The sequence below is a fragment of the Glycine soja genome, chromosome 13 (assembly GCF_004193775.1).
Source record: "Glycine soja cultivar W05 chromosome 13, ASM419377v2, whole genome shotgun sequence".
NCBI classification, from domain to species: Eukaryota; Viridiplantae; Streptophyta; class Magnoliopsida; order Fabales; family Fabaceae; genus Glycine; species Glycine soja.
The window spans coordinates 20,084,151-20,110,661 of NC_041014.1; the positions used below are offsets into that span (position 1 = coordinate 20,084,151).

Here is a 26,511-nt window from a genome sequence, read left to right on the forward strand (position 1 = left end):
TGCATCCTTTTCCAACACTCAACACAACTTTAGGGTACAAGAATCATCAATGAACCACTTTTTTCTTCTTTTCATTTTCTCTCTGCCCTTAATTAATGATGCTCTCACTCACTCTGTATAGCGCCGTAACGCCTATCGCCGCTGGGAGTGTGTTGTGTTGTGTGTGTGCGCTTTGAAGGATTTCGGTTTATATTCTTTTAAATGATCTTTAATTCTTTATTTAATTAATTCTGAACATGTAGATACTTTCTCCTATTTTTTTTATAAGAAACAAACCAGTTTATTATTTTAATCTTAATTATAAGAAATATGAACAAATTTTAAAATATTTTTTTATACATCACTTCAAAATATATTACTTATTAATTTTCTTATATCCTTAATTTATTGTCAACTATGCCTTAGGGATTCATGCAAAATGATGCTAACATTATTGGTGATCAACCTATTAGAATTGTGTCATTCATTAACCATCATAAACATCACTTTTTTTTATGGTTTGCATCATCAAAAATGAAAATTATACTTATGACTACTTGACCATTATAATAGTAGTTAATTTTCTTACAATGACGAGTATTATGTTATACTCATTATGTCTAAAAATGATTATAGCTTTAACTTTTGAAAATAATTCAAAATGATTGATGTTTTAATTTTTAATAAGATATTTAAATATTTATTTTAATTTTATCCTCTAATAAATGTTATTGTCTTGAAAATTTTAATAATAGTTATTAAAATTGAGAAAGCGAAGGGAATATTTTAATAAAATTATCCCCTCATAAATACTAGTATCTTGGAGTATTCATTTTTTTAATGTGTGAGAAAAAAACCTTAAACATTACTCATTTTAGGACACAATAGGTATACTATGAAATTGAAAGAAACCTATGAGTGGTTGTTAAATATCAAGAGAAATGTAAAATTGAAGCTTAGTACATTGTGCTTCATATTCAGAAGCAGAATGAAAATTACACTCTTCTAGATATGAAATGCATAATGAGCCATTCTTTTTTTGCTAAATTTTCTTTCTAAAGATGTTCTTTAGAATTGGTGTATATATATTCTCAATTACCAATGCCAAGTTACTTTGATCCTAAAAAGATAATTTAAAATTATTCATACAGTACACAAAATGCTTACTAATTAATATAATGGAGTTGTCCTAGGTAAGTTTGTAATCAATTCTGGTATAATGTTTGTATCTCAAAGATTTGGGTTTATATCTCAACCCATATCGTCTATAATAAGTGTAACTACTTAAACTACACATATAACAAGTGTATCATTAAAGTCGGTCTAATGATAAAAAGTTAGGATAATATATATATATATATATGGTTATAAGTTTAAATTTCAATGCGATTATTATAAAAAAATATGATTATAAACATTTTAAAGAAAATATTATTTATTTCACCTTACCTAAAAAAGTTGATGAGCTTAGAATGTCAAGTTTCTAACCATAATAAGAATACTTAAGGTAATAATTAAAATTGTGATTTTAAGAATAAACTTACCATTATTTAGATGCGATTGTAAGAATACTTAAGATAATAAAATTGTACCCTTACCATTAGTTAAAATTTTAATCTGATAATAAACTCATTATCAAACAATATTTTTTTTTCTTCTTCTTTGATATTGAGGAATCAAATTCATATACTAAGAGTTTATTACAATATATGGACACTGCTCAAGTGAAATATCTTACAAATTAATTAAAACATTGTAATATTGTATGAATGAAGCATTTTTCAGTTACATAATTTTAGTTTTTAAGATTTCATAGCTTTGATGAAAAAAATAATTCATAGCTAGCAGTAAAAAAGAAAAACATAGCTAAAGACAGGTTCTATGTAACCCTGAAAAAATTGCCTAAAAGAATAAAAAGAAACTCTCAACACAACCTTTATTTTCGTAGTCAATACATCATAAAATTAAACTGGCTATTCATCAAGACCAAAGAGGAAACGGTAATCGACTATGTTATGGGACGGTGTAACGCCATGCTCGTTTAGATAATATTATTTTCTTATTTGTAAATTATAATAATGACTTATTTCAATTCCAACTTAAACAAAAAAACGGCTATCTACTATTCATTTTCTTGACTTGGAAATGTAAAAGAGTAGACTTATTAACATTAGTATTATTTTATTCCCACATTTTAAAATAAAATCCACTTAATCATATATTTTAAACCTTTTAATTAGATGTTTTTTACTCGAGTCAAACGTTAACTTGTTGTTTACATAGAATTAATTTGAATTTGAAACTTCATAGCTAATTAATGTTATTTTATTTAAAGAAACGGCAAATGAATCTTATAAATAAAATTTTAATCAATACGAAATGACGGTTTACATATTTAAATCCTTATTTTGGTAAAGTTATATATTTAAATCCTTATATCAATACAACTCTTGCGGAATGATTATTCGTAAAACATATAGTAATAGTATTTTAGCTAATGCATTACATAGAATAAATATTTACTTTATATAATTAAAATACATAATAAATAAATATTTTTAATATATAACTTATAACTAAAATTTATAATAAATATTTATATTTATTTTTTAACATATAAATTATATTTTAAATTTATAATAAACAATTTATAGTGTGATTTAAGATTATTTGAACTGTTAATAGTTTCTTTCAAAAATAGTGAAATTTAATTTAGAAATATAAATAAAAAGAATACATTACGAGACATATAAGAAATTAAAAAAACAACTTTGAAAAACGTTCTAGGTTGAAGATTTTTTTTTTTTCATTTTTAAGGCAAGAAAACCACTTAAAAAATTATCATTTCATATATTTATTCTCTATTTATATATAGAGACAAAAGAATATTTTTGGGATAAATTATACTTTTAATCTTTTATCTTATTTTTAGGATTTATTTTAGTTTTTTTTATCTTTTTTAAAATTTATTTTGATCATTTGTTTTTAAATTTCAGTAAATTTAGTTCTTTCAAAATAGAGTCAGTTCTATTAAAAAACAATATAATTAAATTGATGTTCGAATAAAAAAAATCCATAAACATGATAAAAAATAATGTGAAAAATGAGTTTAACTAGTAATTGATAAATCTAATGCAACAAGTTTTACATTTTGAATCAATAAAAAAATAATTTAAAATTGTGTTCAAAATCAAAATCTTTAGTATAATGAATAAATTGAATGTATACCTTTTTTTAGGGTAAATGTAGACTTATTAAATAATATAAATGTGAATTTATATTTTGTACATGAAATATAATTTTAAATGACTTTTCTATCACTATTAGATGTTAAAATGATTAAATATATTATACTAATTTAATATTACATTTAAACTTAATTGTTATCGTAATTTTAAAATATGAATTGATAAAATGATTCAATTATTTTATAACAATGTTCCACACAAAACCATTTTTTTGGGATAAATTTTAATTTTAATTTTTTTTATCTTATTTTTAGGATTTATTTTGATCTTTTATCTTTTTTAAAAAAAATTGATCATTTTTTTTTAAAATTTGAGTAAATTTAATTCTTTCAAAATAGAGTATGTTCTATTAAAAAAATAATAAAATTCAATTGATGTTCGATTAAAAAAAAACCCATAAGCATGATAAAAAATAACGTGAAAAGTGAGTCTATTAGAAATCAATAAATCTAATGCAACAAGTTTCACATCTTGAGTCATTTAAAAAATAATTTAAAATTGTGTCCCAAAATTAAAATCTTTAGTATAATGAATAAATTGAATGTAGACTTTTTTTAGGATAAATGTAGACTTATTAAATAATAAAACTGTGTATTTAAATATTGTACATGAAATATAATTTTAAATGACTTTTTTATTACTATTAGTTGTTAAAATGATTAAATATATTATACTAAATTTAATAATACATTTAAAATTAATTTTTATTGTAATTTAAAAATATGAATTGATAAAATGATTAAATTATTTTATTATAATATTCCACACAAAATAATTGTATATTTTCATCAACATATTTTTGTATTTGAATAATGATATAAAAGAGGAAGAAAAATGTAAAAAAAGAGTGATATAAAAAAGGCCCTATAAATTAAATAATAAAACCGTAAAAATCAGAATAGTCTTATTGATCCTCAAATATATGTACTATTAATATACATTTAATAATAGATTTGACCGGTCATTCTTAAAATGATATGACTTTCATAATTATTTTCATTCTGAGATAATTATGTATTTTATCATTTGTGACACTTTTTTTTTAATTTTATATCAAATTAGATTAGTTTTCTTCTCTCTTTAATTGATCATTCAATTAAAGGAAATATTTAGTTTATTTATATTTTTAAGACTTTTTTTTTGTTCTGATACTCTAAAATAAATGGAAGAGTAGAAAATAGAAAAGTTGAAGTTTTATAATCCTTCCTTTTTTCTGAATTGTGCAAAACAATAAAGAATTAAATGGGACTCACCTTAAAAACTATAATATATAAAAATTTTACAATATATAATTTAGACTTTTAGCTTTAACCTTTAACGTTCCATCTATATTTTATAATGAACACTGAATGAATATTTGCCTTTTTTTATTACTATTATAACATAAAACGCAGCTCATAAGAAAAACAAAATGAAGACAAACTTATCCACTAACCTTCATAATAAAAACTATAGGAAAAAGTAAAAATGATATTAAAAATTAAAAAAGAAGAAAAAACGTTAGCTTGGAATTGAATGCAGAGTGGGGTGTGGTGTGAACGCGGAAAGACATGGTCAAACAGGCTTCGCAGCAACGTTAAAAACACCGACGGGAGTGGGCACGTGTCTTCTGCAACCAAAGCAGCGGCGCGTGTCCTTCTCTCATTGGCTTTAACCTTAATCAGACCGAAGCTGTCTTGCGTCATGACAAGAAATCAAGAATCAGCGTAAACTAACCCGTGCTTACTGACATCCCAAATTTTCTAATTAATTTACCAATTAACCGCGCTAATCAACTTGGCCGGCTGCTATATAAACCACTCCCACTCAGAAACACAAATCCAAGAGTGACCCAGAGAGAGTTTCTCACCAAACACACACTTCTCTTCTCTTCTCTTCTCTTCATTTTCTGTGGTTCTCACTTTCTTTTCTCTAATCTTCTAATCTCTTATTTTCTTCCCCCCTCTGTTACTCCCCGCTTCTCTGAATCCCTTTCTGTTAATCATCTGTCTTTCAACTCGTGATTTTTTGGGTTTGCCTCACCAAAAAGATTCAAACTTTGAAAATTTTTCTCGAAAGCCAGGTGTTTTCAGAATCGAGATCCAGCTTTTTTTTTGTTTGTTTTTAAAAAATTATTATTTTCTTTCGTTCAGCCGCGAGGGTTGTTTTTGATCCCTCAAAAGCTCTCTTTCTTTTTTTCTTTCTTGGATTTAAGGGGTTGTCTATTTTAAACCTCTCCCATCCTTTTTTGTTGTAATATTTAAAAACCACAGGTTGATTTTTTTAATCTAAGATCTGTGTGTGTAGTTGGAAAATTGAATTTTTATATGGCAGCTACGATGAATTTCTACAACGAAACATCACAACAAGTTCAGTCAGATCCATTCAGAGGAGAGCTCATGGAAGTTCTAGAACCTTTTATGAAAACTTGTCCTTCCTCAACTCCCTCTATTCTCTCCTCAGATTCACCATCACCTTCCTCTTACTCTCCTTTACTACCTCCACACCCCAGTTTCTCCACATACACCCCCTCTGCCTACTTATTCCAAAACCAACAACCCTTAATAGGCTTTGAGCAACAACCAAGTTCCCTTCTCGGGCTCAACCACCTAAGCACGTCTCAGATTTCCCAGATCCAAGCCCAAGCCCAAGCCCAGAACTCGCTCTCTCTTAATTTCTTGGGCCCGAAGCCCGTTCCTATGAAGCACGTTGGTGGGCCGGCGAAGCCCACGAAGCTGTACCGGGGCGTGAGGCAGAGGCATTGGGGGAAGTGGGTGGCGGAGATAAGGCTACCGAAGAACCGAACCAGGCTTTGGCTCGGAACCTTCGACACAGCCGAGGAAGCCGCTTTGGCTTACGACAAAGCCGCGTACAGGCTCCGAGGCGACTTGGCGAGGCTGAACTTCCCGAACCTGAAAGGCTCGTGCCCCGGCGAGGAGTACAAGCCTATGCAGGCTGCGGTGGACGCTAAGCTCGACGCAATCTGCGCGAACTTGGCGGAAATGCAGAAGCAAGGGAAGAACGAGAAGGGTGCCAGGTCGGGGAAGAAGTCGAAGCAAGGTCCGAACCTGGAGGCGAAGCCCGAACCTGAAGCTTCGGGTTCCGGTGCTGCTGCTCTGTCTCCTGAAAGTGAGGGTTCTGCGGATTCTTCTGCTTTGTCTGATCTTACCTTTGATGTAACCGAGCCGCAATGGGAGGATGCTTCAGCACATTTTAATTTGCAAAAGTTTCCTTCTTATGAGATCGATTGGGATTCTCTCTGAAGACTCTTTGTTTTTTATTTTTATGTCTAGTCTTGTGGGTAATTAATAATTTAGTTATAATTAGGATTGCTCTTGTGGCTGCTGCAATTGAGTTTTTGAAGATTGCAGTGCTACTTGTAGGATTTGGATTATGTTAGTCTTTTTTCTTTTTCTTTTTTTTTTAAATTTGCTTATTGGCTATTCGATGGTCAATATGATGTAAATCTCTCTACCTTGGTCAGCTGGTTTTTTTTTTCTTGCTTGGCCATGGAGAATGATTCCGGGTTAGGTCTTTGTCTATGTTTTAGTGTTCGTCCAAGTACTATTATTGATGTAATTCAATTCTATTTGTATCTCAATTTATGAATGTATTTGTATTTCAGCTTACATATTGTACTAGTTTGTTTCACATTTTGGACCATGTGGTAGTTGTGTTTGGTTCTTGTATGAACAATCGATTTTATTTTCTTTGTGACAATTGAGGTAGGGTGTTTGTGTCCCTTTTTATCTAGTATGACTTGATCATCTGTACATGCAATTCCCAAGATCGATCATATTTTCCTTCTAGACTTAGCATTAGTTGATCAATTTGCGAGGTTTATGATTCATTGAATTCCATGATCATACTAAAAATGTTAAAAGGAAATAATATAGAAATGCGCATCTGGATTCAGTATCAGATGAAGTTTAATGACCAACTAATGGCTATTCCTGCAACGATTAAGAGTAAGGTTTTGGATTACCACAGTAAATAATAATCAACTTATTATTATTATAAGGTTTGATATTAAAGTTGTGATTGTGTTTAATTTATGTTTCTCAATTTAAAATCAATTCTGTCCAAATTAATTTTCTTTTAATAAAATTCTAACTCACCCTTGTATGCTGTGAAGAGTGAATTTTGATTTGTGTGAAGGTGCTAAACACGATCCATGTGAGGTGTGTCGGAATTATTCAACGCAGATTTTAGCAACAAATTAAAATCACAAGCCATTGAGGATCGAGATTTTTGTTTAGACCCTGGGCTGTGTAACAATAGATTCATGTTTTCAATTTTCACTAGAGTAATTTTTTTTCACAACTCAAACAATCAGTAGCCATATGTACCAATAAGTCGTTGATGATCTGATTGATAGTTGATTCCATCTAAGGTGGTCGATCATCAGGAAGGAATGTGCATATAAACTAGTTTGAACGAATTATTTTTAAACTGCACCTAGCTAAACTACTTTTTAATCAAATTAGTTTGGTTAAATAAAATTTAACTGGTTTTTTAAAAAATCAGAATAATTTTTCAAAGAAAAAAAGGATTGTAAATTAATTTGAAATCGATTTAATTCTTAAAATCAGTTTAAAAATTGAATCACTTAAATCAATTCGATTTTCAGTTTTTTCCTAATTGATTTTTATACACCCATATCAGTCAAACTTTTCATGGAAGATTAATTATTGGTCAAATTAATAATACTTAATTACATGCTAACAAAAAGAAATAGTGATCATTTATATTGGTAACACAACTTTTATTTGTTTCCCTACTTTTTTTAGATATCACCCATCAATCAATTATCTGTTTTTGCTTCAAATCTATCTCAAGATCTCTACAGTATGAGAACAAAATCCTTTTCCTTTGCACAAATTCTACGCTACAGAAAATGTTCTGTCATTTGGAATTTTTTTTAACTTCACCTTGGAGAATGGAAGTTGAACTACTCAAGTTGACGACGAAAAACCCGAAGCATAGCATGCGGGCATGGGAATCTATTCACGTACCGTAAAAACCCACCCTTCCACTTACAGTTATGTTATTCCATTCACTGAACCTTGCTTCGAACGGAGACACCACCTCCCAATAATAAAAAACTTTGTCCTTATGTTCACAAAACTATGCACTATCAGTACTAGAAAACAAAAAGGCTTTCACATGAATCACGACAACACTTTCCCCCACACCGAAACCAAAGTAAAAGTGTGTTAATAACATATTATATATATATATATATGTGTGTGTGTGTGTGTCAAAACTTGATTCTCTAGTGAAGAATGAAGAACAAATCACAATGCAAGAGGAGCAATAGTGCAGAAAAAGGAAACAAGATGTAACATAATGAAGGAGAAAATAATAGTGATACTACTTGCTTTATGAAGGAAGATAAGTACATTATTTATAGTTAGTTACAAGGATAACCAACTTGGTTAACTAACCAAAGCACAACTAACCTAAGCGAACTAGCTAGAATTAGTTAATACAAAATCAGGAGTTAGTCAACATGCCCCCACAAGCTGGAGAATGGCTATCAGACATTCCGAGCTTGGAATGAAGAGACTGAAAAGCTGCAGGGAGGAGAGCTTTAGTGAAAATGTTTGCAGTCTGATGAGAGGATGATACAGGAAGAAGATGAAGGAGTCCACTTTGAACCTTGTTTCTAACAATGTGACAATTGATTTCAATATGTTTGGTCCTTTCATGGAAGACCTAGTTGGACGCAATGTGGAGTGCTGATTTGTTATCAGAGAAAAGTAGTGCAGGTTGGATGAAAGGAATGAAAAAATCTTCAAGAAGATAAGTGAGTCATTGGATTTCACATGTAGCACTTGCCAATGCTCTGTACTCTGCCTCACTGGAGATTCTGGAGATTGTTGTTTGCTTCTTTGATTTCCATGAAATTAGAGAAGATCCAAGGTAAATAGAAAAACCAGTGACTGAACATCTTGTATCAATACACCTGGCCCAATCTGAATCACTATAACCTTTCAGTTGAGGGGTGTTTTTAGCAGGAAAGAAAAGACTAGTTCCTAGAACTCCCTTGATGTACCTTAGGATTCTATATGCAACTTGCTGGTGAGCAGTAGTAGGATTAGAAACAAATTGACTTAAATGTTGAACTGCATAATTAATGTCTGGTCGAGTATTAGTCAAGTAGATGAGACGACCAATGAGACATCTATAATAAGAACAACAACTATCCGAGAGAGGGGTTCCAGAACTGACATGTAACTTGGTTCCATAATCCATTGGGGTACTAACTGGCTTGGAAGCTAACATACCAGAGTCATTCAGGATGTCTAACGCGTATTTGCGTTGACAAATATGAATCCTCGACGAGTTTCTAGCCACTTCAAAGCCTAAGAAAAATTTTAAATTTCCTAGATCTTTGATTTTGAAGGCAGTATGTAAATGGTTGGTTATGGCTATGATTTCAGAATTGTCATTGCCCGTGAGTACTATATCATCAACATAAACTAAAAGGGCAGTGAAGGAATTGGCGTGTTTCTTTAAAAATAGAGAATGATCAGAGGGAGATTGAACATAGTTATGAGAAACTAAAAATAAAAAGAGTTTTTCATACCATTGACGCAACTTGTTTCGAACCATAAAGGGACCTTTGTAAGCGGCAAACTTTTCCAAGTTGAGATTGATTAAAACCAGGTGGAAGTTGCATATACACTTCTTCATGGAGATCACCATGGAGAAAAGCATTATTGACATCTAGTTGAGTCAAATGCCAATTATTCATAGCTGCCAAAGCTAAAAGTAATCTAACAGAGGTTATCTTAGCAACAGGTGAGAAAATGTCTATGAAATCTTAGCCTTCAAGTTGAGTGTATCCCTTGGCCACCAATCTAGATTTATATCTCTCTATGCTGCCATCAGCCTTGTGTTTAATTTTATAGATCCAGTGACAACCAATTGCAATCTTGTGAGGAGGAAGGTCAATTATAGTCCATGTTAGCGATTTCATCTTTCATGGCTTTAAGCCAACAATCTTGTTTAGAAGCCTCAACATATGACTTTGGCTCAGAAATTGAACTAATAGACATGATAAAAATTTTATGTGCGGGGGACAATTTATGATATGAAAGGACAGAGGAGAGGGGATAACAAATACCTGATGGAAGAGAGGCAGCAATTAATGTAAAATCAGTATGAAAATCATTATAACAAGCAAGCCTTTGTCGAGGTCGTTCAGGTCGACGAGGGACAACAGATGAAATTGGTTGGGGTGGTTGTATATCAATAGTAAAAGTTGGATCAGTAGAATCATCATGGGGAACATCATAAAGGGGATTATGGGATGGTAAGATTTGAGGTAGATTTTCAGTATCATGAGCAATGTTGTTGTCAATATGGAGATAGGGAAAGTGATCTTCATAAAAGATTATGTTTTGGGATGTTTCAATGGCACGAGTTTGTAAATTAAAGGTTAAGTAACCTTTATTATTTGGTTTGAAACCAAGGAAAACACAAGCAACAACTCTTAGGTCAAGTTTCTTTCGATTTGTTGTAATGGTGTTGATATAACATAAGCATCCAAAAAATTTTAAATATGAAAAATCAAATGGTTTGTTGAAAAGTTTTTCATAAGGAGATATATTGTTTACAAAAGGAGTTGGCAAACAATTGATGAGTAATGCTGCATGAGATAAAGCAAAAGACCAAAAAATTTGTGGTAAATTGGCTTGAAAAAGGAGTGCACGAGTTACATTTAAAAAGTGTTAATGTTTTCTTTCAACAATTCCATTTTGTTATGGTGTTTCTATGCATGAAGTTTGGTGAATAATTCCCTGTGATGCATAAAATTGTTTCATTATAAACTCTGCACCATTATCACTTTGAATTGCTTTAATTTTTGTGTCAAACTGCTTTTCCATAAGTGTAATAAAATCTGAGGTGTTGTTGTGTTTCACTTTTTGTGCTCATTAAAATAAACCATACATATCTAGAATGATCATCAATAATTGTCAAAAAATATTTGTGGTCATTCATAGAATGTGAGAAGGGCCCCAAATGTCTACATGAATTAAAGAAAAAGGTTTAGGGGAAAGGGAAGTGCTGTTCAGAAATGGTAATTTCTTTTGCTTGGCATAGTGGCAAGTGTCACAAACAAAAGATTTATTACTGAAAATATTAAGAAACGATTGTTTTATGACAACTAATCTATCATGTGAGGGATGTCCTAGGCAAAAATGCCAAAGGTCTATTTTCTGTTTATTACAAGAAAAAGTAGAGGCAACAATGTTGTATCTCACTGAATTTTCAGGAACAATGGCAGCTGCAAGCTTATAAAGTCCATCAACTAAATAAACTGTACCAATCTTCTTCAGGTTGTTCTCTGCCAGTATGAAACAATTATTAGCAAAAAAAATCAATTTAGAATATAAAGAAAATGTTAGTTTAGAAATAGAGATTAAGTTGAAATTGAAATCAGGTAAGTATAGAACATTAAAAAGGGAAAGGGAATAATAAATTTGAACTGTGCCTGAGTGTGTAGCTATAACTTGTTGACCTGTAGGAAGTCTAACTATTATGAGAGTGATTTGCTGATAAGAATTAAAAAGATTCAAAGAGGAAGAGACATGATCAAATGCACTAGAATCTAATATCCATGATGCTGTAGATTTTTTTTTTTATTAATGTTGCATATAGCAAAAACAAAAAACAATATTACCTATAACTGGATGACTATTGATTTGGTTGATGTGAGGAGAAGGAGATGCAGAGTTTCCATTACCAGGTTGTTGTATTAAAGCCAATAAAGCTTGATACTGCTGTGGAGTGAATTGAACATCATGGCTAGTTGTATATAATGTAAGATCAATATCATGTTTTGAATTTTCTCCGGCGATAATGTTGTTGATGGTTGCTCCTTGATTGGTTTCATGACTTGGATGATCAGGGGAAATCCATGTTTTCTATAACAAACCTCCACTGTATGTCCATATCTACCACAATGGGTGCACAACTTTGTTCCTCTGCCTGACATTCCTATGTCTGTTCCTCTGCCATAACCTGACATGTTATTCGAACCTAGACCTCCTCTTCTTTTTGAGCTAGATGGAAAACCATGTTTTCTATAACATATATCCTCAGTGTAGCCAGCTTTACCACAAAAAGAACATCTATGATTAGATGTAGAACTTGCTGCATTAATCATGATATCCTTAGAATCTAAATTTCCAATATGATTCATCCCCATAATATGTCTTTCTTGTTGCACGATGTAGGAAAAAGTTTTGTAAATTATACGCAGTGGATCCATCATTAAAATTTGAGACCTAACATTAATGAATTGATCATTTAATCCTCTAAAAAATTGCATAATATGATCTTGTGTTTTTCTTTCTATAACACATAGGAGAGCATCACATGTACATTTATTTACACATGTGGAAGTAGCATTAGGTCTATAATTTTCAAGTTCATCCCAAATTATTCTTAACTTTGTGAAATAATCAGTAATTGAGCAATCACCTTGACGAATTGCAGATCAAAGATTCTCAATAAATCTCCTCTAGAGTATCTGGACTTCAGATATTTCCATATGTCTCTGGCATTATCCATCTAGAGAAGGCTTTGGTGAATAAAGCTTGAGACTGAGTGAACGATCCATGATATCACCATATTATTGCATCTTTTCCATGCAGAATGCAGAGGATGGGTAATGACTGGTTGTGAGATAGTTCCATCCACAAATTCAACCTTGTTCTTTGCACTCAGAGTAGTAAGCATTGAACGACTCCAAGGATTATAATTCGTTGAATCAAGAACTGGAGATACAAGCGTTATTGCTGAACTTTCACTAGGGTGAAGGTAATAGGAACTATGAACATTCAAAGATTGGTTAGTTTCTGTGTTCATGTTCAATCAATAGAGTAGAGATTCTTTTGAAATTGAGGAAGATAGAAAGAAATTTCAAAGAATCGAACAAACCGAAAATCGCAGAAGCAGAGAATGGACCACAGAAGCGAAAACAGAGTGTGAAAAAAAAATGATGCGAAGAGTGGCACATCAGACCTCTTCAATCGAAGTGCTCTAATACCATATCAAAACTTGATCCTCTCATGAAGAATGAAGAACAAATCGCAATGCAAAAGGAGCAATAGTGCAAAAAAAGGAAAGAATATGTAACCGAATAAAGGAGAAAATAATATTGATATTACTTGCTTTGTGAAGGAAGCTGAGTACATTATTTATAATTAGTTACAAGGATAACCAACTTGGTTGACTAACCAAAGCACAACTAACCTAAATAAACTAGCTAGAATAGTAAATCCAAAATCAGGAGTTACTCAACAATATATATTATTTTTAATTGTCTGATTGCTCGACAGTTATTATAGTATAATGAATTAGTTATCTTACTTAGTACCTAGAGACTTAGAGTATCTGTTTATTTTTTTTGTTTTTTAAAATATGTTTTCACCTGATAAGTGGGGTTTCGAGAGAATAATTTCTTTATTTAGTTTCTTCTTCTTCTTCTTCTTTTATCTACGGGAATTAAATCAGGGACCGGACATTGGATTTATAACAACTCGTGTACACTGTTCAATCGAATTAAATATCTTTTATAATTTCTTTAGGTTTGATTAAGCGTTAATGCAAGAATCCTTCGTAACAATATTTTTCATATACATAAAATATTATGATAGAACACAAAATGACATACTTAAGAGGTCTGAATTCCTTTAACCCGGACCAATACATGTTCATGCCTAGAGAATTTATTCAGTTTACCGTATATTTCATTTCTCTGCATGACATCACAATTAAATAATTCCATAATCGCATGATATATTTTGAACATAACTATTTATACCCTTCTAATTTTTTTGTAAATGGTTAGTCAAGTTCTTCAAACTATCATCCCCGTCGAAAAACATATAGTTGTGCTTAAGCTATTTAATAATCAGTGTCATATTTTTTTAAGCTCTAACAGCTATACTCAACTTTCTAAAAATTCTCCCTAGACAAACTAAGACCATGGCACATGTAGTCATGTAGATGAGCTAGCTACCACTTGCATTGCATATATTTATTGTTTTCATTGTTTTAATAATGAGGTTTTCATTGTTTAAGCATGTGATATTAAGTTTAAATTTCTTGATTATGTTTGACAAATTTGAACAGATTGATATTTGATAAGCTATGTTTGGGCAAGTATTTAGTAGTTGGAACATCTTACACGTGGTCAATATATAGTATGAATTTCACATCCCTCACTAAAGGGACAGGGGAGCAAGGTGAATATTTAAAATATACTGCCACTTAGTACTATATATGCTTTAAGGTTAAAGCAGATAAAATTTGGCTTAATTTCCTCATAAACAAACACATTACAGAATTGTTAACCTGAAAATCTACAGACTCGAAAAAATTCTCAACCAGTATTTGGGACTGGATATAAGAACACTGTGTGCATGTTTGATTTTTAAGTAAAAAAATATTTTTGAGCTAAAAGTAATTTTGTCAAAGGATTAACACCTTTGCTTTTGTTTTTATTCGTTGAATTTGTATTAGAACGCACACGCAACATTTATAACTTCAATCCAAACATGCACTAAGTGTTTGAATTAAACCAATCTCTTCTTTGTTAGATTTATCAACTTATTTATTTGTATTTGCATAAGTTTTAAGTTTGAGACCATTGCTTGATGGCTAGCTATCTGTACTAATCTTACTAATTAATATGGTATCAAGCAACACAATAAACACATTGACACTCCAAAACGAAAATCTCTACTTCAACTCGATGGAAAAGCTTGAAACTGTCCTTAACCATAGATTTTGAGTCAATATTGATAACAAGACGATCAACTTGAACATGGACAGCTAATAAATCAGTTTGAAGCCAAGTCTTGCCAAATTGGTGCTTGCATATCCTGCGTTAGGAAGGGAGGATGCTCCCAATTAGCATCGGAGAAAAGAACCAAGTACGATTTTAGAGGTTATTGAAAAATTGAAATGCCTTGAGAATTGAAATTTCTCAAAAATTAGAAAGGAGGTGCAAGCACTTATATAAAATAGAGGAGGGGAAATATGGGACCAATATAATGCTAATTGAACATCTATAGCTCAATTGCAATTGCTTTACAATTATAACAACAAACAATTATTATTATTTTTATCTATAACGAGTTTAATTTTCTGGCACTATCAATATGAATATTTGACTTAAAAGTGAATTTAGTTCCTATAAGTTTTTATTATTTATTTATTTTTTTATTTTAATCTTTGTATTTTTTTAGTTTTTTTTAACTTTGTGCTTTTTTAATTTTGATATTAGTAAGTTGTTTTGCTCATTTTTAGTTTCCATACATTTGAGTTTTTTCAATTTTTATCCCTAAATTGTGAACTTACTGGAATTAAAAATGAAAAAAATTGTAATCTTAAAGAGAATAAAGTTAAAAAAATACTAGCTTACAAGAGTTAAAAATGAAAAACAAACTTACAAAAACAAAAATTAAAAAAAATGAAAACTTATAATTTCATTTTTACAATGGCTCTATCACTGTCAAAAGGAACAATTTTTTTTAATAGGACCCAAATTAAAAAAAAAACTTTCGTTAAGCCTAATATTTTCACACTCAACCATTAGAAATTATCTTTGATATAATTTTTTAAAGTAACTATTGTAAAAATAAACAATTTTATCACATTATAACATTTTTTATGATTAAATGATACTGTACAAAAATATTTATATGGTTAATGCATTCAAACTAAATTTCATTAACACTTCATATATAAGATATGTTTCTATAATTTTAATTTCTCTAAGATATTTTGAGACTTTTATTCAACAATTAGCTATGAACTTTTTTGTGAAAGTTACAATACATTCCGAAAAGTAAATGTAACAATGAATCAGAAAATAAACTTATGTATGTTCCTTGATCAAAAGAACTATATATATCTGCCTAAAAAAGGAGTTATATATATATATATATATATATATATATATATATATATATATATATATATATATATATATATATATATATATATATATATATATCAAAGAAATCCTACCAAAATGTTATTGTGTTATTTGCCACAAAATTAGGCAATTTTTCATCTCTAAAACATTTTGGCATAAAAAACCCTACCAAATTCTAGTAATCACTAAAGTTCTCAGACGATATAGTAGTGTATAGTGACTCTTCCCAATAATTAATAATTGAGAATGTGTAGATTATTATGTATCAACAGTTTTCGTTTTCTTAAGTTTCATGTACATATGAAAAACCTCAACCTTGTCATGTGTGAAATTAAATAATTGACTTAAATATGTAACACTGTTGAAAGGTTAGTCGTGCGTGAGATAGGTGGGAGTAGTTCACCTCATATACACTGGTATCTTGGAATGGGAGATTTAGTTGTCTGGTTACCTAAATTAAAAGACAATTTGACAAATTTCTTGAATTATGCTATGTATGAGGTCACACTGTGCTTCATTCAACTATGAAAGGTTGAATTGAGTGATAGATACGTCGCACTAAGATGGTCACATAGTAAAATGGTTGGAACATTATGCACGTTGATTTGTAACAATGTAGAACTGAAGGTTTTTACATGTATATATAGAAGCAACTTGGGACAATGATTGAAATGGTGAGGTTAAAATTCAGGGCTTGATGATAATATTCAAGAATCTTATAAACTAGATGTGGTTACCTTTGGCTAAAATGAGCAATGAGGAGTTTAACTTCGAGCTTACGAATTGTATGAAGGAATATAATCACTGCTTTGCGTTATCAAAGAATATAATCAAACAAATACTGACAACCAACATCTAGCATACTCTTTTTACCTCATTTCTTTTTTTTTTATTGGTTGGAATTCGTACTCTTTTTAACTCAAGTTTTATTTCTGGTAAGAATGAAGAAAATACAACTGCTGTCTTGGGATGCCTATGTTAGAAACTTAGAATCTTTGATGAAATATCTGGGCTGAAGGGTGGCAGAGACGATTATGAAGTTAATAGGACACATCGCACTTTGAGAGATAAGGTTGAGGTTGGACTGTACAAAATTTACCAAGTAAATAAAGGTAGAACTATTTTGACAGTGCATCGTCAGAATTTAGAAGCAGTTATTCCCTTGATCCAATTTGATTTTCTAACTTTGAATTTTTCCTCCTTTAAAATGCAACTTCTATATTTGAGATTTCAACGAAACAATTATGATTTTTTTGGAACAGAATAGAACCACAAACGCAGATAATTAAAACTTCTACCAAAGAGAAAAAAATGCACCTATACAGTTATATCTCATTTTAGACTATCATTGTTGAGTTATATTTTTCCCTAATGGATTCCCTTTTGATGCTTCTGCAAGGAAAAGCCCCTCTACTTTCCATAAAACACATAACATTCACAACATCAGAGCTGTCAGAAAAGATATGAATCAAGGCAAAGTAGCATTTGTTGCACATGATATCTAGGCATTTCAACCTTGATCTAAGGGCAAAATCCTTTTGTTGTAACCGAAGAACTCAGAACCCCAAGGGGAATTTCAATCAGTAGTCGACCTTCTCTTGAATAGATTGTCTCTGGAGAGCCATTCGCTCGAAATTACTCAAATAGCACCCATCAGTTAAATTTACCAAGTTCCATCTTCTTCTTGATAGCCCTTTGACCGTGATAGATGAATGAATCTAGTATTCCAGAAACGGTGAAAATACCTGTATGCAATAGACATCAAGTATGACTCGGTCAGGATTTCAAATGAAATGATATTCATGCCAAATTATGCAAGAGTGAAAAGTTATGGTGGAAGATCCATATCTACCTCCAACTATGGCACAAACATTAGTAAGAAAATGTAAGAATGAGACATTTTCTTCCGTAAAAGTAACCTGCAAAATGTTATTCCAGTATAATATGAGATCAAAGAAGAAAGAAAAAGGGGGGGAAAAAACTAGTTGAAAGAAAACAGTAAAGAAAAAGCCCAGCTGCATTTATTAACTAATATTCCATATCTTAACATCGGCCAAAAGCTATTATAGTTGGGTAAAACCCACCTTAATTGGAGAGAGGTCATAGAAAAAGAAAACTCCGGGAAGGGACTGCAGACGGCCCATGTCTCCAGTCCTGAAGTGTTCTGTCACAGAGAACTGCAAAACATTTCCAGTTTGTATCACGTTTCACTAGCAAGAATGAAAAAAACAATACCAGAAAGTGAAATTTATAAGTTAATAACCTGGTTTGACTGGATAGTATGCCCACTCACATCAGTGTATACTGTAGGCACAACCTGAAAAACAACAAAAACAAGTGGCAAAATTTGATAAGTCTTCAAATAGAATTTTTGGTGCAACATTCCACATATTAAGGAGCTAAGGGCTTTCAATGTCTTGAGGGGAGAGATGACAAAAGGTTCACATCTCAGTCTCACTAATGCCAACAACAACAACAATGTCTTATCTCACTAGGAGAAGTCAGCTATATGGATCACCCAATGCCATTGGCTCAGTTGAAGACCAAAAGCTTTAGAGTTTCTTGCTACCCTATATTTCTTTTCACCTCTGTTTTAAAACATTACTGATTATTGCCATAGGTACCGTGAAAGTAAAAGGTATAAAAATTGTATCACGTGATATTTCTATGGTAAAATAATAAAATATTACAAAATTATTATATTAATTATAAATAAAAAAGCTAATAAAAAAATACAGGCATTAAAGTGTTCCTAGTGACAGTGATAGAGCCATTGTAAACAGAATGTAAGTTGCGGCACAATAATGGAGCATGTGGCAAGAAGTTGAAAATACATAACAGATATAGGATAAATGCAAGGAAATCAGACCGAAGGAGTGTGGTACTTGGATACCACAGGAATCACTGAAACGGAGCATGTTGTAGGTGGTACAAACATAATAAAATCAATAATTTAAATTGTCATAGCAAGTGCCAAATTGTATAATGAAGAGTAGAACGACAATTAAAGAAAAAAACTTAATTGCTTTCCTTGATAATGGTAGCTGTTGGTTATACCATGTAAAATCAGTTGCTGAAACAGTCAACAGCTTTTATGGGCTGGAAATTGTGAAGTTCATTGCTCATTTGTTATGCAATGAGGAAAAAAAAGGCCATCGAGGCATGAGAAGAGGTGCCACAGAGAAGCCGTAGCACCTCGAGTAGCAAGATGTGCTGGACCCTTCCCTCGCCTCACCCAAGAACCTTAGGCATGCCTTGTGGCAACTTTAAACTACACTAGATGTAACCAAAACTGAAAAGGATAAATTACACAATAACCTTGAGTTTTGATTAATAACACTTCCCTAACAATTTTGGGAGTTATAGCACCCTTCCCAACATCAAAATTTTACCAAATATACCCCATACATTTTTATTTTACAGGCATTGTATATCACACACAAATCTGTACAATTTGTATGGTGAAAAATATAAAGAAGGCGGTTAAATATAATTTGTGAAACTAAAGAACATATTAATTTAATTTCATCAAAACAGGGGAAGCAATGTCTATCTAGCGTATCTATGATAAGATAACAAATACACAAATACTAGTAAAAAAACAAACTGATATAGCCAAAAAAAAAGACTAAACTGATCTCACAACTGCAATCTCCCAATAACATGTATGCTTATTCTCCCCAAATTGAGATAACGACCCACCATTAGTTATTTGAAGATATAATCAGGAGACTTTGGTGAATGCAAACAAATGCAAGCTAGAGATATATTACATTTCCATAAAATCAAATAAATGGAAATTGCATACAGTTTCAACAAGAAAATTTGACATATCTCAAAGTCATTGTATGTGAATGTTCAAAAAAGCTTCATAACTAATATTAGTCAATGCCAACCTAGATATACTCACCAATATATAACAAAATTTGACATTCACAAATGTATCTGACTTTTGATTCATATAGCTTGTGAAATTAGAAGAAATGACTCAACTCACAGCAACATGTTCTTTATGAAGTAGACAGTGGACATGGAGATAGACAAGCAATATTCATTAACTAAATTATATCAATTTAAACCACAAATATTAAAATTTGAAAATTACATCTATGCTTAATATGACTCAGTAATAAGCAGTGTGTAGAGACCCAGAGTGCTAACCTTAATAAAATACTGGTACATCCCACTTGGTGTTTCTTGTGTCCAATGCACGCTGATAATCAAGAAAGCATTGCAATGAATATAAACACAATAGTGAAGTCAGATAAATTGTTGGCAGGATTTAAGGCTATTAGAATATGAAGAGCTCACTTGTCAAGAGGATTAACAACACCAGGGAAATACTCTCCGAAAGTTAATCTGTTGATGTGGTGACTTAACTGAATTACAAGTTGACAGGTTAGTGTCTTGAAATATGAGAAGAAATCTTCTTGCGAAAAAATAACAAAGTATTATATTATGTTGTTTTTGAAATTTCATATAAGCTATAAAATGTCTAGTAGAAATTGCAATAGTTTTTTTGCAACGGGAATACAAAATAACAGATCATGTCTTACATTAAAAGAATCCTTTTGAAAAGCCAGCAGGTCATGTACATGTACACCAGATTGCTGAAAGCTTTTCCCAGGTGCAAAATGAAAATTCCCTGCAACCTTATTTACTTCCAAGAAACCATACACATTGCATCCTTCACCTTCTTCATCCTTGATTCTTTGTAAGAATCCTTCTCTTTTGCACTACGTGACACATCATATGTCAAATAGGGGCTGGATTAAATTTAAAATTTGACTTTGGCAGAAGAATTATTTAAATAAAAGAGAATGGGAAATAAATAAGACCACATAATTGTTGGAAGATACAGCTAAGTGAAATATGATAAGATACACTTGCTAAAAATATTTAGGGAAAAAAAATATAGCATATGCTGCCAATTATATTTGAATCAACTAGGAGACATATCCATCAATTTATGTAATTGAAAATGAAATCACTAAGGAATTCATCCTTAATCCTTTGATAATTCAATTTACTAGTGAGTTATCAAGCTGAGCCAAACTCTTTCACTGCAATGCTCTGCACTGACCACTGAAGCATAATGAAATCTTTTGGTTGGTTTATTAGTCACATTATGGGTTTAATTTAACTTAGTTCTCCTTGGATAGGACTCCAGCTAGAACCAAGAAATATATAAATGAACATTTCTAAATGTTGTTGCATGTTTGTCTAGCTCATGATTTAACTCGTTGAATCGTACTAGTTTACAATTCTAGGTAGCAAAATCGAGTTCTCACTTGCAAACTCAGGTAAACATGCAGAGTTGCGAGTTTGAGGGCAATTGATCAAAATTTTATACTAGAATGATGTTACAGCCTCCACAAAAAGCTCAAAACAACACTGTTTTACTGCTTTTAGAACCCCCAAAAAGCAGCATCATGAAATTTGAATGTATGGCTTCAACCTCATAGTGACACAAACTTAACTCCAGAGCTGCATCCAACATCATGGACTGAACCCATTTACAATGGATGTGGCAAATGAAGATGCAAGCCTGCAATGACTCAACCCAGCTGCAACAAAGTGGTGAACTCTGCTCTAATGAAGTCATTGTTACAAGCCTACAATGAAGCCAATATGCAGACTTGGTGAACCCAGTTCCAACAAGGTGAACAGACCCATCTCCAACTGAGGTGAACAACCCATCTAAAGCAAGGTTAACCCAGCTGCAATCCTATGAGGGGAACCCAGTCCCCACCATTATCTTCTCTCTTTTGACAATTTTTAATCTTGTGTCTTGTAATTTGTCCATCACTTTTGGAACATTTTACACTGTACTGAAAATAGTGAACCACCATCACGTGATTTGTGAAATTGCATTTATGCTTTGTGTATTGAGCTATGAACTTAAGTTTGGTTTACTGGTTGCTTATAGATATTTTGAACTTTGAAACTCGTGGGTCAAAGTCCTTGAGTACTAAATTGTCATTATGCTTTAGCTTGTATTATTATACTTTGTTATTTAGTTTGTTTTTCTATATATGAATTTATATATGTTGAATATTCATTATAGATATAGTATTACATTTTGTTTGGATATTATGATAGGTGTTTTCATTATTTATTTTTTGTATTATGATAGGAATTTACAGAAGCTACATGATTTTGCATAGACTCTCAATTTTGATAACCTTTGTTATATATAAAAATATTCTACATCCTAGTATCAAACTGCAAGTGTGCTGTTATATCAAACAAAAATCCACATATCCAAAACAAAAGTAAGATATATTAAAGTGCAACGCCAGCAACAAACTCATCATTAATAGTAAAAGGATCGCAAAACAAAAACTGGTTGTTCATCAACAAACAGTACTGCATTGCAAAATAATGATTGTTTACAGTTCAGTTCATTTTACAGTTCATGAGAACGTTACTATGAAGTAAAGATGTCTGTGAGAAAAACTAGTTTCTTCTATAATGAAAATTAAGAAGTAAACCATGCTTCTCATGTTAAAAGCGGTAGAAAGCATTTTAATTAAAATTTTGAAATTGCAGATAGTTTCAAATGGATCATATATATAGAGTTCTAACTATTTCAGATAAATAATCTGTTATGTAATATATATGTGGCCAGAATTGTGCCCTTTGAGAATTCCATATTCATAAGTTGAAAGTATGAACATTGCTCACATTGGTAATTGGTAAATTTCATATGTATGGATCAACAGAATCATATTTGATCCTCAGGAGTTATATTGAACTCAAGGTCAAGATGTTATAAGGACAAACCTGGTCAATTAAATCAGGATTTGAAAGTGCCCAACCTTTCTTACGGTATGCTTCACGAACATCCTCACAGGAATTACAACAATCATCATCTGACTGTAAAAACATACATAGACACAAGATTCAGGCAAGCGTTGTTATAAATGAACAAACTCTGCTCTCTTCTCTCCAGAAAACAATATATACACAAGGCATTAAATCAACACATTCCTATAAAGCATAATTTTAAACCAGGCATACCACTTCAGAACCATAACAGGAACCACAATAAGTCTCATTGTGCTCGAGCCTGCCTCCATGCCTCTGCAATGGCTTTTCAATCTGATCAAATAAAGAGTTAAATGAATAAAATGCTCCAAAAATAAGGTGAAATGAGCAATACAAAAGTCCTTAAAACCATAATTTAAGAAGAAATTATAGATAAAGCACTACTGATCTATTCTTAAGGAGTGCAAAAACGAAACATAAAGTATCTCATAGGAAACAACATATGTAACTGGCTAGCACAAGCTCATTTTCCAAAGAGAAAGTTGCCTCTAAATGTGCTTAGTCAGCTACCCGTGTGAAAACTTAATGTGTCAATTACTACGACAGTAAATAACTGTCAATTTTATGAGAAACTAAATAAGAAAACTCCTATAAATTAGTTTAAATTCATTTTATCTTATTATTTTTCTTTCTGTTATGAGTGTTTATTGACAAAATTATCTAAACAGAGCCAAATTTCAAAATTAAAATTGTAGAAACAAACATAATAGTATTTTTGTTTTTACCTTGGGAGCACCAATTCCTTCTTGCCTTGTTTCTATCACATTGCCACGAGAGTCTAATCTCTTCTTGATTATATCGTGTTTCTGAGAGTTACACATCAAAATACCAATAAAATTGTCAAATTAAAAATGAAAAATATGAATTATGTATTTTTTATTTTGATTTTGATTTTAATGATACATACAACATCTAGATGCTGCTCTCCGCTGATGTCCATGGCATCAAGACTGAGTATGGAACATGGAAGCGCAGGAAACGTAACATCAAACTGCATTTTCACAATCAAAACGATAACGACAAGTTAATTTACGTCGCACACAATTATTCAAAAATCTTCTTTCAAATAAACAAATTATTAAGCGTTAAATGGATAGGAAATCAGAAATTACATTGATACGCAGCGTTTCGGCTCTGGAAGTGTCGACGACAAGCTTGGTCTCGGTGACAGCGTGAAGATACAACCCTGGAGGCAGTGGCAAAAACGACAATGAGTTTCGATTAGAAGTTTTAAAAGAATGAAAACGACGAGAGAAAGGTGTCGTACGGAGCTCGGAGTAGAAGAGCAAGAGCATGAGAATGGAGGAAGCGAGAGTGATGACACCGCCGGAGAGCGTGCGGCTGTAGAAATCCTCGTTGATTTTAGGGTAGGCGTCTAGGTTGCGGAGCTTGCTTATTATGCTCTCCATGATTATTGGATGGATCCAAAACCAAAGATTTAAGATGATGTAATAAGAAGCAGAAATTAAGAAACCTAACTTTTATTAACCATTTGTGTGATTGTTTTTGAAATCGGAAACACCTTATTCAATCCAATTTTTTTTGCTGTGATAGGATCTATCAGATTGAATTCAATTTTTTTTTCTCTGAATCGACAATGCGACTCTGATAATCCTTTCTTCTATTTTAACTCCGAGTCAGCTTGTTTGCTTCTTTTTTTGTGTGTGTGTGTGTGTCGTGTCGTCTCTTCTTTGTTGATTCAGGATCTTTTCATCAGCTCACTTTCTCTCTTCATCTGTCAACTAAATGGATGATACTCACAATCTCAGTTGGGGAAGTTTCTAACATTAAAAACTTACACCTGAATAATTTGATAATATTTTGTATTTGTTAAATTAATGACTTAATTCTACAATTTTAATGTCTAAATTCCAATTGCATCCGTTAAGTGTTTCACTTATTGTAATTATACTATCTAATCTATGGTTGATTGAGTTCAAATAGAAAAGAAAAAAGAAATTTTATAAAAAATTTGTGTGAATCTCACACTTTTATTATTCTCTTAATTTAAATATTTTCTTTCTTTCTATTTCTTTCAATTTCATTCTAATCAATCAAACTCACATTTATTAGAATATACTAACATGAAATTTATATAATGTCATGTTGATATGGTGACTCATTTGGCATGTATAATTTTATTCCTTTGATTTCATAATTGTAAATTTTTTTAGTTGTTGTTTGGATTCTTTTCTATGATGTAACTAGTAAGTTATTTGTGTGTACGCATGGATTATATTTTGTATGCATATCTAAAAATGATTTATGTGTATAATTATTTTACTTAAAAAGTAAATAATAAATTATATATTTCTACCATAATGAAACAATTTAAAAAATCTTCTTATTTTTATAATTTTTAAATAATAGATTAGATGAGAGAGAATCAATCACTTCTTCCACAATGAAATAATTTGAAAATTCTACATATATTTATAAAAAAAAATTAAAGAAAAGTAAATGATCTTATTGGGTGAGGAGAGAGGTTGTAATTTCAAAAGTTTGAAGAAGTGAAATTACTTCCTAAGAAAATCTTATACTAAGTATTGTTTTCATAATATATATCTCTTTTTCATTAACATTCACATAATTTCTTTGTTTGAATTTTTATTGTTGGGATTCTATGTAGTTATATTTAATTTATTTATTACATATCTATATATCTAGGAAATTTTCAAGAAAATTTGATATTGAATTTTATTTAAAATTATTTTTATCATCTAAAAATATTATAGAAGAATAATATAGAATTTTTAAACATTTTATATTTTATAATTAATACTTAACAACAGAAGTATTAATTTAAAATAGTAATTAATTTTAGAATAACTATAATCTCGATCACTGCATATGTATTCCTTTTATTTTATTTTTATAATTACTATACAGAATATTCTTAAACATAGTACAAAAAAAGATTTCATCATATTAGAAGACATAAAAACACAAATAATAAACACGGCAAATTCCTATCCCATTTAAAAACAAAAGGTTAATCTTGGCAACATTTTCTTATCTTAGGTATGACAAATTTATTTGCAGTGTGTCTAGTGGCTCCAATAGCTTTAGAAAATAATTTGCACGTCAGAGTCAGACAATAGAAATATAAGTACTTTCAAAATCCTTGTTCCAAAAAGTTAAAACATCCATAATGACGGGTAGGTTTAGATATAACTATTATAATAGATTGTTCTTTAAGTTAACCAAGTGGGCTTAGGTATATTTCAATAACTCTACATGTACAGTTCCCATTCAAATGTTTTTTTTCCTTTCTAAAACTCCAGTCCCATGATCTAAATTGTTTTGCAATTAATGGTCAATATCTTGTTCTCTATCTCCTAAGCTGTAGGGAAGTCTTTCTTTCTGCAGCTTTAAAAACCTTTTATCCAATAAACAAATAAATAAAACCTTATCCATAGAGTGTTTTCTCATCATCATCCATTTCATTAAGATTGTTGCTTAACAGTAAAGTCATGTAGTTCCTTTGATGATGGAGCTTGGCAATGAGACCAG

General features: G+C 31.1%; 2 protein-coding genes across 2 annotated transcripts; one reads left to right on the top strand and one right to left on the bottom strand.

Moving 5' to 3' along the window:
* Window positions 1-5,033: 5,033 nt before the first annotated feature.
* LOC114382245 (ethylene-responsive transcription factor RAP2-4-like) lies at window positions 5,034-6,857 on the top strand. The gene has a single exon (XM_028341528.1). It carries the CDS (start codon window positions 5,534-5,536, stop codon window positions 6,467-6,469), a length of 936 nt encoding a protein of 311 aa, XP_028197329.1. The 5' UTR covers window positions 5,034-5,533; the 3' UTR covers window positions 6,470-6,857.
* A 10,574-nt stretch (window positions 6,858-17,431) lies between these two features.
* On the bottom strand, window positions 17,432-24,761 carry LOC114381028 (endoplasmic reticulum-Golgi intermediate compartment protein 3-like). Its single transcript, XM_028340201.1, has 13 exons — window positions 24,266-24,761; window positions 24,111-24,184; window positions 23,906-23,989; window positions 23,724-23,804; window positions 23,191-23,271; window positions 22,954-23,046; window positions 20,724-20,903; window positions 20,479-20,546; window positions 20,329-20,380; window positions 18,431-18,484; window positions 18,252-18,344; window positions 18,020-18,086; window positions 17,432-17,912 (listed from the first exon to the last, which is right to left on the bottom strand). The coding sequence occupies exons 1-13, from the start codon at window positions 24,405-24,407 to the stop codon at window positions 17,821-17,823; spliced, it is 1,161 nt and encodes a 386-aa protein (XP_028196002.1). The 5' UTR covers window positions 24,408-24,761; the 3' UTR covers window positions 17,432-17,820.
* Between the last annotated feature and the right edge of the window lie 1,750 nt (window positions 24,762-26,511).